At 51.9% G+C, this 16,150-nt stretch overlaps 1 protein-coding gene and 1 non-coding gene across 4 annotated transcripts; both read right to left on the reverse strand.

The window, feature by feature from the left end:
- Window positions 1-3,147: 3,147 nt before the first annotated feature.
- LOC129150593 (natural cytotoxicity triggering receptor 2-like) lies at window positions 3,148-15,688 on the reverse strand. Of its 3 annotated transcripts, XR_008557309.1 has the most exons (7): window positions 15,382-15,688; window positions 14,862-15,188; window positions 13,510-13,600; window positions 12,101-12,228; window positions 11,235-11,338; window positions 7,373-7,612; window positions 3,148-4,360 (listed from the first exon to the last, which is right to left on the reverse strand). XR_008557309.1 is itself a non-coding variant. In XM_054722471.1 (6 exons), exons 1-6 carry the CDS (start codon window positions 15,437-15,439, stop codon window positions 7,436-7,438), a joined length of 744 nt encoding a protein of 247 aa, XP_054578446.1. In that variant the 5' UTR covers window positions 15,440-15,688; the 3' UTR covers window positions 4,468-7,435. The 3 variants fall into 3 exon arrangements, 2 of the variants coding, with proteins under 2 accessions (XP_054578446.1, XP_054578445.1); XM_054722471.1 differs by lacking the exon at window positions 3,148-4,360 and having other exon boundaries at window positions 4,468-7,612; window positions 14,862-15,047; XM_054722470.1 differs by lacking the exon at window positions 3,148-4,360 and having other exon boundaries at window positions 4,468-7,612.
- LOC114235312 (small nucleolar RNA SNORA41) lies at window positions 5,105-5,237 on the reverse strand. Its single transcript, XR_003621499.2, has one exon. It is a non-coding gene; the product is annotated as a small nucleolar RNA SNORA41 (small nucleolar RNA).
- Window positions 15,689-16,150: the final 462 nt, after the last annotated feature.

Raw genomic sequence — 16,150 nt, forward strand, 5'->3', positions numbered from 1 at the left:
CTGTCCTGCCCCCGCCCCATGCCCTGCCTGCTCAGTCCTGCCCTGCCCCCAGGAGAATCTCCTCTGGACCCCATGACCCAGGCTCCCAGCCCATTGGCTTACTGCTCGGTCCACGCAGAGGGGGAGATTGGCGAGTTCCGACAGGGCTGCTCCTCTGTAGCCACAGCTCCTGCAGGCGCCCCTTTTCCACAGCTGCAGCAACACCGTTCTCCCCCTGTTCTTCCAGGTCTGGGTGTCAGCAGCTCCCTGGCTTAGGCATCACCACCCACCACTGGCTCCCTTGTCCTGCCCATGCTCTGTAAAGACCCAGTCAAAACCGATGGGCACTTGGACCCTTCTGTGTGTACACCTCCCATACCCTCTCCTTGTCGGTATTCATTCTACTCTTCTAGAAGAACGGAAAGTCCGGAACACTCTTCCCAGGAGAACATTCATTTATTCCACGCATCTTTGCCAAACACTCACCACGCCCAGGCACCACGCAGGGTCCTGGAAAGCTCAATAAACAGAAGAGGCACTTCCTCTTGTCATTGGACCTGGCAGTGGTGTTGTGATTGTAAATCTGTAGCAGCTGGATTCTCAGAAGTCAATACCGCAGGTTTTAGGAAGTAAAGTGAAGGCCTCAAATGCGTCATCAGAGAGAGTTTGGGACATATCTGGCCACCCCGGCCAAAAAGGCGCATTCGGGCATCTAATCTGGGCGTGAGTTGGGAAGTCAGGGTGCCCACCAGGGTGGAAATGGGGACCCCGGCTTTGACCCCAGAGGTTGCATCTTGAAAATTGCTCTGCCATGGCTGGGAGCACAGTGTCTTAAAAATGAAAGAGGGTCATTAGAGAATTGCAGCCTTTCTGGAGAAAAAGAAAACAAGTTTCTCCGGGGAAAGAAACTGATTCCCGCGCCAGCGCCATGTGGACCCCACATGGTGGCACTGTTTCCCCGTAATGCCCGCGCCTGAGTGCCTGAGTGACATCACCAATTCCTGCCCAGCACCCCATCCACCAGGAAGTAAATCCTGAGGCCGATGTGCATCAGGACCGCCCTTCCGAACAGCCTCTGACCACAAAACCCTTATGAAATTTAGTTTCTGAGACGTCAGCTGGAGCACGGGGGTCATCACTCCTGCCCAGATTGGAGTAGAAAGCAAGAATAGTCCTAGAGACAAATCATTGGCTTCAAGATTGGATCAATCTCCCCAAAAATTGTAAGTAGGGACTTAAAAATTATAATTTAGAAACATTAGACAGTTTTTACAGACCCAGTGTTGACATTGTAAATATCAAGCTCTACCAGCGCTTCATTAATTAGATGACATACATCAAGGTTATCAGCAGTCACTCAGCAGCTGACACGTTCTACCTTCAAGCCACAGGCAGTCAATCACCTGCCACGCTGAGGGGGGCACCACTGAGAGGGAGATGATGTCTGTTATAAGAATAACTATGTTAAATGTGTTCAGCACTTTAAAAATCTTTTAAAAACTACATTGAATTCATTTTTACGTGAAAAATATATGAAAATGTACTCTTAAAAGGTGAAAGTTGTCCATAAGTCAACCACTTAAAACACATGAGCATTTATTGAGTGCTTACTATGTGCTAGACCTTGTCCTAAACACTTTAAATGTGTCACAACATATGTATAAGGTAATATTGTGACTAAGATCCAGAGAAATGAAATACCTTGCCCAGGATCAAACAGCAAGTGTCAGGTGGAAGTTAGGTTTAGATCTGAGTAGTCTGGCTCCAGAGCCAGTCCTATCAACAATTTCTCTGAGTGAAATTTCTTCCCCAGAGATAATTGCTAGTACTGTTTTGCTGTTCACTTAGTCTTTTTTTTTCTATGGTCACACACAGAGACACAAACACAAACAATCTCACGCTAGATATATTATTTTGTGGCTTGTATTTTTTCATTTAATATATCCAGGTCATCTTTCCATTTCAACAGGATTAGTTCTATTTCACTTTTGTAATGTCTACATAATATTCCTTCGTGTGGATATTGCTGAACATATTTAATCAGCCTCCTATCTCTATCTATATATATAAAAGCCTAAGCAACCAAATGACTGAACGACTGAATGACCAGTCGACCGGTCACTATGACACTCACTGACCACCAGGGGGCAGACGCTTAACCAGGAGCTGCCCCCTGGTGGTCAGTGCACTCCCACAGTGGGAGCGCTGCTCAGCTGACCGACAGGCACCAGAGGTAAGGCTCATAGCTGGCGAGCGCCACTGCAGTGGTGTGAGTCTCTCCTGATTGGGACTGACTGGGCGCAAGCCCGCGCAGTTGTAGTGGGGCTGTGATGAGTGGAAGCAGAAGGCAGGAGTGGCAGGCAGCGTTGGACAGCCGATTTCCACCTGATCCCCACAGGCCACACCAAAGGACCCCAGTGGTGCACAAATCTGTGCACTGGGCCTCTAGTGTGTATGTGTGAATTTATATATATATGCCTAAGCAACCTGCTGACCATTCGGTAGCTATGACACTCACTGACACCAGGAGGCAGATGCTCAACGCAGGAGTGGCAACCACAGGCATGGAAACATGAAACAGACCGATGAATCTCAGAGAGAAGGGGGAAGGGGGAGGGCAGGAAGAGATTAACCAAAGATCTTATATGCATACTAGAGACCTGGTGCATGGATTCGTACACTGGTGGGGTCCCTTGGGCTGGCCTGCAGGGATCAGACTGAAACCAGCTCTCTGATATCTCCCAGGGGTCCTGGGTTGCGAGAGGGCACAGGACAGGCCAAGGGACCCCACCAGTACATGAATCCAGGCCTCTAGTTAATAGATATTAAGAGAGTTGACTCTTGCAAATTGTGATAAGCATAATTATATTTATACAGGGATGTTTCCTTATGTTCAAATATTTGGAGAAAATATATTACTAACATTGGTTATTTTCTTTCCTTTTTTAAAGACTAGCTTATTGATTTTTTAGAGAGAGAGGAAAGGAGAGGGAGAGAGAGAAACATCCATGTGAAACATCAATCGGCTACTTCCTGCACACCCCCCTCCGGGGACTAAACCCACAACCCAGACATGTGCCCTGACCAGGAATTGAACTGGTAACCTCCTGGTGCAGGGGGCAATGCTCAAACAACAGAACCACACTGGCCAGGGCTGGCATGGGTTATTTTCACATGACATTTATTAGTATCTCTTAAAATGCTAATGTTTTGCGGAGCATTGGGAAGCAAATCGAAATACTTCAAAAGCTGTAATTAGCTTCGGTTTGTGAGTCCCTCCTTTTGTGTCACAAGGCCATGGTCATGCAGCAGAACCACCTGTAGCCAGTCTCCTGCCCCACATCACCAGCCCATCCCCACACACTCAAACATCGCACCTCCTGAAAGGCAAGACGAAGGTATCAGGCAGCAGAGAGGCAGAGGACCCACACTTTCTCCAGCCTCAGGCCCAGCGTGTTGATCTCTACGTTTTTGACCCGAGGGGACAAGACTTCAGTGGGTGGGCAAAGGATTGATGAGCCAGGAAAATTGGCTCAAGAAGACGTGAGGAGATAACTACCAGATGTTGACAGCAAGATACATGGGGACTTTGAAAATGTGCCCATCCGTCAGCTTTGTCAAGTCTAAATATTTTTGCTGTATTGAAAATGAAGAAAAGAAAAAGAGGAAAAAATAGTTCAGATCTGGGGTGGGGGTAGGGGGGTGGGGAGCTTGTTATCTCTTACATTCTGTTAGATGGAAGTTTACGAGTAAAGCATACTATGTAACAGCAAAATTTATATATAATGCCATGTGTTAGTTTTCTTCTGTTGGTCCTTCTATGTTACATAAATCTCTAAGTGATAGAAACCTAGTGTTTCTATGTGCATTTTTAGGTTGGGGGGAAGCCATTTGAAGTGCTTAAATTCATACATAGAGATAGATTTTTTTCTGTGATTATTTTTTAAAAGAATAGTTTATTGATTTTTAGAGAGAGAGGAAGGGAGAGGGAGAGTAAAAGAGAAACATCAATGCGAGAGTGGAACATCCATTGGCTGCCTCCTGCATGTCCTTACCAGAGATCAAATCTGTCACCTCAGCATGTGCCCTGACCAGGAATCCAACTGGCAACCTTTTGGTGCATGGGACAATGCCCAACCAACTGAGCCACACTGGTCAGGGCTCTGTGGTTATTATTGCAAATTCTCAAAATTAGAAAATGTTAGGTTATCTATCTATGAATACTATATATATCTATATATATAAAAGCTTAACCAACCATCCGACCGTTTGACCATGTGACCGGTAGGTATGATATCCACGGACCACCAGGGGGCAGATGCTCAGCAGAGGAGCTGCTGAGTGGTGGTGACTTGGCAGCTGTGGTTCTTGGGTGACACACCTGGAACCAGAGAGGAGAGAGCCTGATTCCGGGGTGTGTTAACTGAGAACTGCCCTGTCACAATCCAGGACCCTCAGGGGATGTCGGAGAGCTGATTTCAGCCTGCAGGCCAGGCCGAGGGACCTCACCTGTGCACGAATCCGTGCACTGGGCCTCTAGTTTAAATAAAAGATTGCAGATGTATCTGAAGCCCCTTACCAGTATGCTAGGTATGAATGTATTTGGTTGAGATTTGCATTTCTTTGAACACTAGTGAAGTTGAACAATACTTATGTGCCATTGGTTTTTAAATTTTCTTGTTTGTGAATTTCTTACCTATAACTTGCCAATTAAAAATGGCTTGGCCTTTTAATTATTTATAAATTCTGGCTACTAAACCTTTACCAGTTATATGCATTGCCAATGCCATCTCCCTGTCTGGGCCTCATCCTTCCCTTTATTCCTGGTGTCTTCTTTTGTACTCAAGTTTTTCATATGAATGGAGTCAAATATCTTACATCCCCCCTTTACAGTGTGTGCTTGTGAGGCCTTGCTGAAGAAGTCTTCCTGCACCCTGAAGTCATAAAAACTCTTACATTTTTGTCTAAACATTTTATTGTTTGGCAAATGACATTGGGTTTAGAATTGATCTTTGTGTAAGCCATAGGTAGGAATCTCATTTTCTTTCCTCCTTGTGGATAGATAGTTGTGCCCTCTCCCTGGGGAAGGGGAGCAGGAGAAACCCAAGCTCTCTTTTTTTTTTTCTCATGTTTGTCACACATATGCCCACTTTCTGTTTTGCTAAGAAAGATGTGTTTAATCATGTAACAATTTCTTTCCCACAGAGGAATGCCACAACTGCCACCATGAGAACAGCTGCAGACCAGTAGCTGTGGACCAAGCTCTCTTATTTGAGGCCGCTGGTTCATTGGGAATCTCCTCTTGACTCCCAGCTGAGTAAGCCACACCCCTACATCCCCTCTGGGCTCCTGGAAGCGCCTATCAGAAAAAGCTGTGATGCCCCTTCCCCTCCCTGCACCTTTACCATTCCTCCAGCTGTAGCCATGATTGCTTTGTATTGCCATTTTTTTCCCATACATTTATCTACTGTGTACATGTGTGGGAACACACACACACACACACTGCAATGAATTCTTACAGGACCAGAGACCTAGAAGCATTGTGGTTACTAAAACTTCAGGATCTACCATTGACTAGCTGGGTGACTTTGGGAAGTTACCTAATCTCTTTGTGCAACTTCTCCATCTGTAAAATGGGGGGGAGTACTGATCTAGGAGAGATGTTTAAGCCACTAGAGCATGTGGAGGGAGGCGGCCCACAAGAAGCACTCCATAAATGCTGGCTTACTAGAGGGATTCTCTGTATCCCCAATCCTGAGCAGTGTCTGGCAGTTGGCAGGGACCCATGAGAACTTGTCCAGTGAATATAATTATAGGAGCTCTAGTCTGAGCACATCCTTTGGGTTTTGTTAGTTTGTGAGGAACATGACCCCTGGATGGCTACTGAGGCTGCGGCCAGAGCAATGCCAGCAAGAAGCCCACATCGGGGAGATGGTGGTGAAGAGGGGCTTTCTTGTGGGTTTGTAGATTGCAATACAGTCCAAGACAGAGCGCTACCAGGAACCCGGAACTATGAAGGAGCAGAGGTCAGTAAAGTGTAATTAATGCCAATGACCTTTTCAAAGCCCGGTCAGGCAGCTGGGAGGTCGGGTACAGCAATGGCCCTGCCTCCAGCAGGCAGACCTGGTGGCAGGAGGAGGACTCGGTGGGAAGGGCGGTGAGTAGGGCAGCGCTGAGCACCGAGGAGCCAAGGTGACGCTCAGAGTATCTGCGCCCGCCATGCTCCCGCCTCCCTCACCCCTTGGCCCTTCAGGTCTGCATGATCACACTCCCCTGGAGCCTCAGACTGAGGACAGACCGCGTCCTCCAGGCCGGGAACCTGGGAGAAGGTGATGTCAGCAGAGATGTCACAAGCGACAGGCACTTAGCCCACCTCATCCAAAAACAGACCTCCTCCTTCCCACAAGCCTGCGGACCTCAACACCTCCCCCTCAACTTCTCTCCCTCCCATTTCTCCCTTTCTGGTCCTCAGGTTCCATCCTGCGGGCAAGGCAGAGGTCCCATCATGACTGAAGGCGAGCAAGGTAGTGATGGAAAATTCCCAAACCAGCCACCTGAGCAGGAGGCAGCGAGCTCCCAGTCCTGGGAGAGACAGGAGCAGAGACCACCCCATCTGCCCACAGGGCCTGGAGTTCCCGGGGCTCAGGGTTCCCCTTTAGGGCCTGTCTCCAGAGGGCCCTGTGTGCATGGACTTCAGGGAAGCAGGCGCCTGGCTCACCGCTCTGTCTGCCTGAGACATAGTGGGCAGAGAGGTTGCGGTTTCCGGGGAAGGCAGAGGTGCCCCGGGCAGTTACGATGAAGCTGTGTGGGCCGCAATAGGAAGGGACACTCCGGTACCACGCCCTGCCTGGCAAGGCCACGGCTGAGGGGGACCCCTGAGCAGTGGGCACTGCCAGCGTCCTGGGGGTCGTGCGTGAGGATGGATTAGAATCAGGAGGCCAAGAAGGAGGAGAGGAGCTGGGGTGGCAGATAGAACTTTGCAGCCTGGCCTGGAGGCCCTGTGAGGACAGTTAAGGGGGGGGGGGGGCGCTCACGGGGACAGTCACCCGCAGAGGAACTTTCCTAACCGTCAGGATTTCACAGCCTGCTCAGGGAGGAAGTGAGACCAGAGAGGGAGGCGAAGACTGGGTTACTCAGAAGCACTGGGTCCCAGACCTTCTCCAGTCAGAGGGGAGTGGGCCGGTATCCAGAAACCCCTTGGCCCCCACAGTCTGCCCCGCAGCCCTCAGACTCAAAGCTTCTCTCCTCTGGGTGATAAGGCTTTTCTTCCCCTGCTCCCCCTTCCTCATCTCCGCTGCAGGAAGGGATGGCCCTTGCCAGTTTGGGATCATCTCGGCCACAAGAAGTCACCCGTCCCTGGGAGAGCAGCCCTGTGCCTCACACAGCTGCTCACTGCCGAGTGACTTCTGTCTTCAGATCCTGGGCTCCTCCTGGGCAGCCAGCTGGGGCGCTGGGCTCAGTTTTTAGTGATGCTGGCATATTCCACATCCAGAAATGGGTCAGGTGTGGGCTTCGGGCCGGGGCGGGTGTTGATGTAGATGGGGTTCTCGAGGCCGAAGGGCTCCAGGTGGGTAAATGAGGCATAGTGGATGTCCCCAGTGTCCTTGCCAGAGCCTATCTGCTGATCGGAGCCCTGGGAATCAAAGACAGACAGATTTCCATTGTATGGATCACAGCTGGGAGTGGTCAGTGGCCCCTGGGTGTCCAGAATTGTGCCGAGGATAGGGACAGGGATAAGGTATGGGACAGGGTGTGGATCCTGCAGAAACTCTGGGGATGGCAGGAGGCAGCCAGGGCACCATCACTGAACACGATTAAGAATAAGGAAGGTGAAGAACCAAGATGCCAGCGTAGGCAAACATGGTACTTGTAGCCTCCCACAACCACATCAAAATTATAACTAAAATACAGAGCAACCATCATTCAGAACCGCCAGAAAGCTGGCTGATGGAAGTCCTACAATTAGAGAAGTAAAGAAGAAAGCACGTTGAGACTGGTAGGAGGGGTGGAGGTGTTGAACAGGCTGGCCCGACACACACGTGTGGCGTGTTTCTAATCGGGAGGGATATCTTGGCTGTGGAGGCCTCTCGTGAGGAGAAGCCTCACATCAGACCCTTCAGCTCAGGTTTCCAGTGCTGGAAGGAGAGGTCTCCTTAACTTTGGGCTATAAAAACCAATGGGGATTGTAGCTGAGTGACACCGAGGCTGCTGGAGTCCCTTTTAAAGGGCCAGTGCATGAACTTACTCAGATTTGCTCCCTCTGAGCTACCTCAGTGCTCAGGTAATGGCTTAGGTGTTTCCAGGGACATACAGAGAGGAACTGGATTGTCTGGCATTGGAGCAAGAACTTGTGAGTGGCTTTCTCCCAGATAGGGGTGTTCACAAGGTTCATGGTTCCTAAGCTGAGACAGCCACGGTCACAGAGCTGACTAGCAACCACATCTGAGTCTCCATCTACCTGGTTCACACTGTTTGCTCAGGTGATTCCCCGAGACCCTGCCTCATCCAATTTGCCATCCTACTCAAGCTGTTTGCAGCTCTTTTTCCATACAATTGACCTGTCCTGGCTCAGGCTTTCCTAAACTCAAATAATCAGCAGCTGGTGTCAGCATGCTCCATATTTATCAATAAGCAGCCCAAGACCAGGCACTAGCAGCAGCCTGCCTTGCTTCACAGCTTGGCCTCTCCTGGCTACTTTCAAGCCCAACACAAGTAGCAGCCATCTGCAGATTACTCTGTAGTTCAGGGAGGGGGGCAGGCAGTGGCTGATTTTGCACCTCCTGTGAGGCCCCAGAGCCAGTTCACTCAGTGGACAGCTTCAGACCACACCAGATTACAACTCTACACATCCACGAGTGACACACTAAGGAGCAGACTCAGTGTCCACCAAAGCCCCACTGAAGCAAGTCATGCTCCACAAGGGTGTCTCCTGCACAGCAGCTCTTCTGCTGTAGTCACAGCTGGTCCTCACAGCCAATTGGCCTGGAAGTCAATTTCTCCTAGTGATGCCAACAGCAATCAAGGCTCAACTATAAGAAGACTATGCACACAGCCCACACAGGGGTGCCCCTAGAGTGCCTAGCTCAGATGACTGGGGAAGCTGAGCCACTGGGCCCTATAGGACACCTACTACACAAGGCCACTCTACCAATTCCAGGAGACATAGTAGCTCTACCTAAGACATAGGACAAACACAGAGAAGCAGCCAAAAATGCAAAAACAAAGAAACATGTCACAAATAAAAGAACAAAAGAAATCTCCAGAAAAAAAACACACACAAAACAATACTAAATGAAATGAAAGCAAACAAACTACTGGATACAGAGTTCAAAATAATGGTTATAAAGATGCTCAAGGATCTCAATGACGGCTTCAAGAAGCTTAATGAAAATTTCAAGAATCTAAATGAGAATTTCAAGAACCTTAGTGAGAACATAAAAAACATGAAAAAGGACCAGTCAGAAATTAAGCCTACACTAACTGAAATAAATAATAATTTACAGGGATTCAACAATAAAGTAGAGGACACTGAGAATCAAATCAGTGGCTTGGAATTTTTTGCTCTTCGGACTGGGAAGCAAAAAATACCCAGTCCGAAGAACAAAAAGAAAAAAGAACCCAAAAATATGAAGATAGTGTAAGGAGCCTTTGGGACAACTTCAGCATGACAATATTCTCATTATGGGGATGCTAGAAGGAGAAGAGAGAAAGCAAGATTTTGAAAAACTATCTGAAGAAATAATGACAAAAACTTCCCCTACTTGGTGAAAGAAGTAGACTTACGAGTCCAGGAAGTGCATAGTCTTAAACAAGAGGAACCCAAAAGAGGCCCTCACCAAAGACACACCATAATTAAAATGCTAAAGATTAAAGACAGAGAGAATTCTTAAAGCAGTTAGTTACCTACAAGGGAGTGCCCATATGACTGTCAGCTTATTTCTCAACAGAAACTCTGCAGACAAGAAAAATTCAAAGTGATGAATAATAAGGACTTACAACCATGATTACTCTACCCAGCAAAGTTGTCATTTAGAATTGAGGGTGAGATAAAGAGCTTCACAGACAAGAAAACGCTAAAGGAATTCATCACCAACAAACAAGTATTACATGAAATGTGGACGGGTATTCTTTAAGAAGAGGAGGAGGAGGAGGAAGAAGAAGAAAAATATGAACAAAAAATGGCAATAAATACATATTTGTCAACAACTGAATGTAAAAATCAAAACACACAAACAAGTAATCTAATGAACAAAATAAACTGATGAATAAAATAGAACCTGAGCCATGGAAACATGGAATAGTCTGACAAATCTCAGAGGGAAGGGGAGAGATTAACCAAAAATGTACATGCAAATATGCATTACCTATGGAAACAGACAACAGGGTGGTAAAGGCCTGGGGCAGGGTGGGAACAGGTAGAGGGGGGCAATGGGTAGAAAAAGGGGGACATCTGTAATACTCTCAATAATGAAGATATAAAATAAAATAAAATAAAGTAATAAGGAAGGCTACACAGAGTGCAATAAGGTCAGAGGGCCAGCACCACCATCTCAGTCTCCACCCCAGACCCATTAGCCCAAAGTCTCTGGGGGTGGGGCCCAGAGTGGCTGAGCCACTGGCCGTCATGACCCGCAGATGAGTCAGCATTAAAAGCTGTCTCCCACAGAGGGAAGGTCAAAAGCTTGGTCAGTCAGCTTCTCCTTCCCTCTCTGAGGAGTTTGAATTGGGAAATATAAGAAAAGAACATGCATAGACAAGGCATTAGGGGCATGACCAGTCACAAGTGAGTCCAGGTTCAGAGTAAATAGAAACTGTAAGTAAACAGAAGCCAGGAAGTTGGAAAAAGAAGAAAAAGGAGGAGGAGGAGGAGGAAAAGGAGGAGGAGGAGGAGGAGGAGGAGGAGGAGGAGGAGGAGGAGGAGGAGGAGGAGGAGGAGGAGGAGGAGGAGGAGGAGGAGGAGGAGGAGGAGGAGGAGGAGGAGGAGGAGGAGGAGGAGGAGGAGGAGGAGTGGCAGCCGCTCGGCCGGTGTGGCTCAGCGGTTGAGCGTCAACCCATGAACCTAGAGGTCACCAGTTCTATTCCTGGTCAGGGCACATGCCCGGGTGTGGGCTCGATCCCCAGTAGAGGGCATGCAGGAGGCAGCCGATGTTTTTCTCTCATCGATGTTTCTGTCTCTCTATCCTCCTCCCTTTCTCTGTCTCTAAGATCAATAAAAACATATTTCTTAAAAAGAACAATAATGAAAACAAAGATACCCAGGAAAGCTGGGAGTTCCTCTGACGTGCGGGGGGATCCGTCCGATGCACCGTTTCATCCTCATGGGTGGAAATGTCATGGATGTGATGGGCTTTGCCCTCACCTGTGAAAAAACAGGTTTAAAGGAGAGACCCCTCTCTACCTCTCTCCTGGCAATTCGGGTGGCGCTGGAGGACCTGGCTGGGTAGAAGGGACCCTGCCTGACGGGGGAGAGGCTGGGCTTGGCTGGGAAGTGCCATCCTGCGGGAGGTCTAGCACAGATCAGTGCCAGAAAGCAGACGTTAGTGCTAAACTAAGGAGCGAGTCCGATTGGCTGTCTGCATCTAATCTGCATCCAACCAGTAAACTTGATCAATTCTAGGTCCACGGACCCATCACTGGTATGTGGTTAATAAACACAGCGAGAATGTCCTGAACAAACCAACAAAAAACAAGGTAGGAATCATCAAAAGGCACGGGTACACTCATCTTGCACAACATGCCATAGATTGCACACGTGCTCAGTGCTAAAACTTAGAACTTGGAGATTAAAAAGTGCTTAGGAAGGCGATGTTTAAATGTGATCGCAACGATTAAAAACACAGTGCCACACACCAGAAAGGCCTTCGCATCCATTTGCTTTAAAATCCTTAACTACATTCGATTCCGGTCAAGGGCATGTAAAAAAAAAAAAAAAAATCCTTAACTACAAAGCGATGATAAAATATCTGGTCTCAAATGGATACTAGAATACCCAGCGTTAGGCAAGTTGGCGCTGGCCTCTCCGCCTGTTTCCTGGTTGGTAACGGGGCATCAGCCTGTCTCTCGGCTCGCAGGCTCCTCACATGGGGGAGCGCTGGCGGCGTGCTCAGACCCGCGGGTTTACCTGCCCCGGCTCGTCGTCGCCGCTGCCGGGCTTTGATGACGAAGTACAGGATCACCAGGAGGGCGAGTGCCAGAAGCAGCGGGAGAACCACCATCGCGCTGAGGATGACCGTCCAGTGGTCTGGGGAGCTGTGGAACGGGGACCCGCCAGGTGAGGAGAGAAGGAGCCAGGCTTCTGGGGGAACGCATCCCTCCCCAAGCCTGTGGTCTGGACCTCCTGGTGAGCTGGCCAGGAAACAGCCCCTCGGCCAAGGTCTCTGCCCCGGGGTCGGCCAGGGTCTCTGCCCCGGGCCCAAGGCCTATCCCGCCTCTGGGCGTGTTTCCTTCCTCCTCCACAAGCAGGAATGCTGAAGTATCTCCAGGTTTGCGCTGGCTGCTCTCTGTCCCCCTCTCTGGCCTTCGGGCCCCCTGTTTTGGGACCTGTGCTCACCTCTCCGGCAGCTTCCCTCAGCTGCTCTTGGTCCCAGCCCCTCACCCTCAGCCCTTGGCTGAGAGGTGCAGTTAGCTCTCGGGGAATACCCGTGTCCTTTGACAAAGAGCTCTGTACGCAGGCCCCGTCTTCAGTCAAAGGAAGAAAAGGTAGACTTTCTCACAACACAGCAGGCTCCCAGGGCAGCCGCCTGGCGTGTCAGGTGTCATGGGGCGAGGCAGCAGCTCTGGGGACACCGACTACTCAGCTACACTGACAGCACCCTTAGCGCCTGGTGTAACGCCTTGGAGAGGGAGCTGGAGTTTGCAGGAGCTCAGGATTTGCGGTGACAGAGGGCGGAGAGAGGGTGGGAGGGCAGAGGTGGGAAGAAAACCAGCCCTCAGGCCAGTCGCAGGGCCAGGAGCCTGGGAACCACGCGGCAGAGGTAGAGAAGTCAGGCCATGGGCTGAGGTCACTGCGATGAGCCTTTCCCTGGACCCCGTGGCTCCCCTGAAAGGAGGAGACGGGCTGGAGCGGGGAAAGGGAACGGAGCAGGCCAGGCACTGGGTCCTTTGTGTCCCCAGAGGCAAACTTGGCACAGTCTGGAGACATTTTCGGTTGCCTGGGTACCTGGCACAGTGGGTACCCGGGGGAGGTGTGTGCTATTACGGGCTGGTGGGTAGAGGCCAGGGATGCACAGGACAGCCCCTCACAACAAAGAATTGCCTGGCCCCAAATGTCAATAGTGCCAAAGGTAGCAAACCCTGACGTACGGGGGGGGGGGGGGGGGGGGGGGGGGGGGGGGGGGGGGGGGGAGTCACTGACTCCATTTTGCAGATGAGAAAACTGAGGCTCGAAGAGGTAAAGTGACCTGGGAAAGGTCCCATTTCATCCCCTGAGGGCCAGGTATCCATGGGAACGTGTAGTTGGAGGGATCTGGCACGGCTGGCAATGGATGGGAGGCAATGGAGGCGTAAGAGGACAGGGAGGGGGGACAGTACCTGTCAATGACAGAGCTGGTGGCAAAGGTCCCGGTTGTGGACCTGGTGGGGCTGGTGGTGCTGGTGGTCCTGGTGGTGGTCAGGGTTGCAGCTGTGAGAGACGACAGTGAGGGGAGCACTCCTCTCTGTTTGCCCCACACTCCAGGGCTCAGCCTCCTAGCCCCAGCCCTGGGCGGGAGGAGCCCATGCTGGGCCCTGGACCACGCGAGGCCTGAGAAGCACCACGTGCCCCCCGAAGGCATGGAGGCGGGCATGCCCTCAGGGCACGTGGCTTTAGAGGAGCCGTCACGCTGTCGCTTGCATGCTGGCTGTGTGCCATGGTCTCTGCTGTTTCCATTGCTTTTTAACATGTCGGGCACGTTCCACCTGTAATGCCGCCCTCCTCCCCTCCAAACCCTTGTGCCTCCCCTGGATAAGTTCCTGCTCGCCCAACCAGGCCCCTGCAGTGTCACCTCCTCTGGGGAGTCCTGCAGGCAGGTCCGTACTCCTGGCTTTCACCGGCAACCTGGCCCCTCCCTCCTCTGGGCCTCCATCCAACATGCCTCCTTTATGCCACCCACCACCTGCATCATAACCTTTTATTTATGTCTCAGGGTTCCCATTCCCCTTCCAGGGCCTAGCCCCGTGCCCTACATGGAGTGGGCAGTGAGCCCAGGCTTGGGCAGAGAATGACCGAGCAGCTGATGTGGGTGTGCCAGGCCCCCAGCTGGGCAGGCTCGGTAGCAGGGCGGGGGTCTTCGAAGGTATTGTTTCACCCTTGACCATCACGGGGAAATGTAGGGGGCTTTGCAACTGTGAAGTTTTCAGGAGGCATATGGGGGAGGGGCTCAGGATTAGGAGGAGCCTCAAGCTTCCCACGCTGAGGCTGAAGATCACTCAAGTATCAGGGGCGGGTGCAGGGTGGGACCCAGGCCCCCTGAGCCCTCGGGCCTACAGCTCCCAGCCTCACCCCGAAGTCCCAGGTCCGCCACCCTGTGGCTGTCTCCTGCCTGTCCGCATTCCTTGAGCCCAACACAGTCACCTGTGACCCGCCTCAAGCACAGCCCTTCGAGAGAGGTCAGGGGCAGGGTGCCCCAGAATGGACCGATAAGACAGGCTTGCTCAAGCCTGAGTCGACGGGGAGTCCTGTGAGCTGCAAGTGTTCGGAGAAGTGTGTGTGCTGGGGAAGGAAGAACAGACCGAAGCCGGCAGTCTGAGTTCTGGTGCTGGTTCTGCCCGTAACCAGCGGTGACCTTGGGAAGGGGCCCGGGGTTCAGCCACGGGTGCTGCGGGACCTGACTTAGGTCCTTTCCGGCATCTGCATCCTGTGGTTCAGGGAACCTGGGAAGCACACACAGAGGGAAAGGACTCACCCGGAGATACCACCAGGCGGATGGTCCTGAGAATAGCGATCCCGGAAGATTCCAAGGTTCCACACCAATACAGACCCGAGTCCTCTCTGAGCGCAGTCATGGTGACGGTGAAGTACCCCCATCGGGGGTTATCCGTGATGACGTATCGCGGGTTTCCAGGCTGGCCCTGGGGCCTGGGACTGGTGACTAATAAGATACAAGTTCCTTCTGGTGTTTCTCTGCACCAGGTTTTTGTCTTCGAGCCTGTCTGGGGAGGATACTCGCACCTTACGGAGACTTCCTCCCCTTCCCGTTTCCGCAGCGTCTGTGGCTGCTGCTCCCAGGAGCCTGAGAATAAACCCTTGGGTCAGGGAGCCCCTGCCTGTCACAGAGCTGAGAGGGGCCCCCTCCTCAGGAAGTCCTCTCTGCGCTACATTCAGAGCCCCCCCCCCCCCCCCCCCGCTGCCTCGCCCCTCTTCCCCACACCCCTGACGTCACCTTACTGGCATCCCTCCTCCTCCCCCCACGCCTCTGCCCTCACCTGAGGCCAGGAGCACCAGCAGGACAAGGGGCAGCAGGTGCGTGGCCTCCCAGGCCATGGCCCTCGGTGGGAGCTGGGGAGGCAGCGGCCGCCCTGAGGAGAGGGTGCCCGAGCTGGCGGGTTCAGCAGCCGCCCAGCCTGTCTGGGAAGAAGAGCTGAGGAAGGCAAAGACTGCAGGTGGGAGGTGGGGAGGGGGGCAGGGAGGAGGGGAGGCCTGGGCCTACGCGGGACCCTCCCCTGCCCCGCTGCCTCTGGGCCTGGGTGGGGGCTCTCTGGGCCAAGCCTGCCCGCTGCCTCCCTCCCATGGGCGTGGGGAAATCGGTGAAAGCCCCGGAGGAAACGATGGTGAAATAAGAAGCCATTCCTCCTCCCCCTTTCTCCCCTCTGTCCCACTACTTCCTTCCCCGCCTCAACTTTCTCCTGGCCACCACGAAAAGCAGGGCTGAGGGTGAGTGACAAAGGCAGGGGACCCTCTGGAGGCCCAGTGGTCAGAGGACTCCTGCCCAGGCCTGCTGGGAATTGGGGCATCCTGTGGGGACCGGAGGGGCAGGAGGAGGTGGAGAGTCATTTCCAGGGAAGGAGGTGCAGAGAAGGTCCCTGGCAAGGGTGGGAGAGCAAAGCAGACCTTGGGGGGAGGGGGGGCAGGAGATGGGTGGGGAAGGAGGGAAAGTGGGAAGAATGGGGGTCTTTGCCCTCTGTGTCCCCAACTCCCAGCTTGCCACTGTCATCACTCCGTAAGCATTTGCTGAAAGGCCATGGTAACCAAGCT

This window comes from Eptesicus fuscus, chromosome 10, assembly GCF_027574615.1.
Source record: "Eptesicus fuscus isolate TK198812 chromosome 10, DD_ASM_mEF_20220401, whole genome shotgun sequence".
Taxonomy (NCBI): Eukaryota; Metazoa; Chordata; class Mammalia; order Chiroptera; family Vespertilionidae; genus Eptesicus; species Eptesicus fuscus.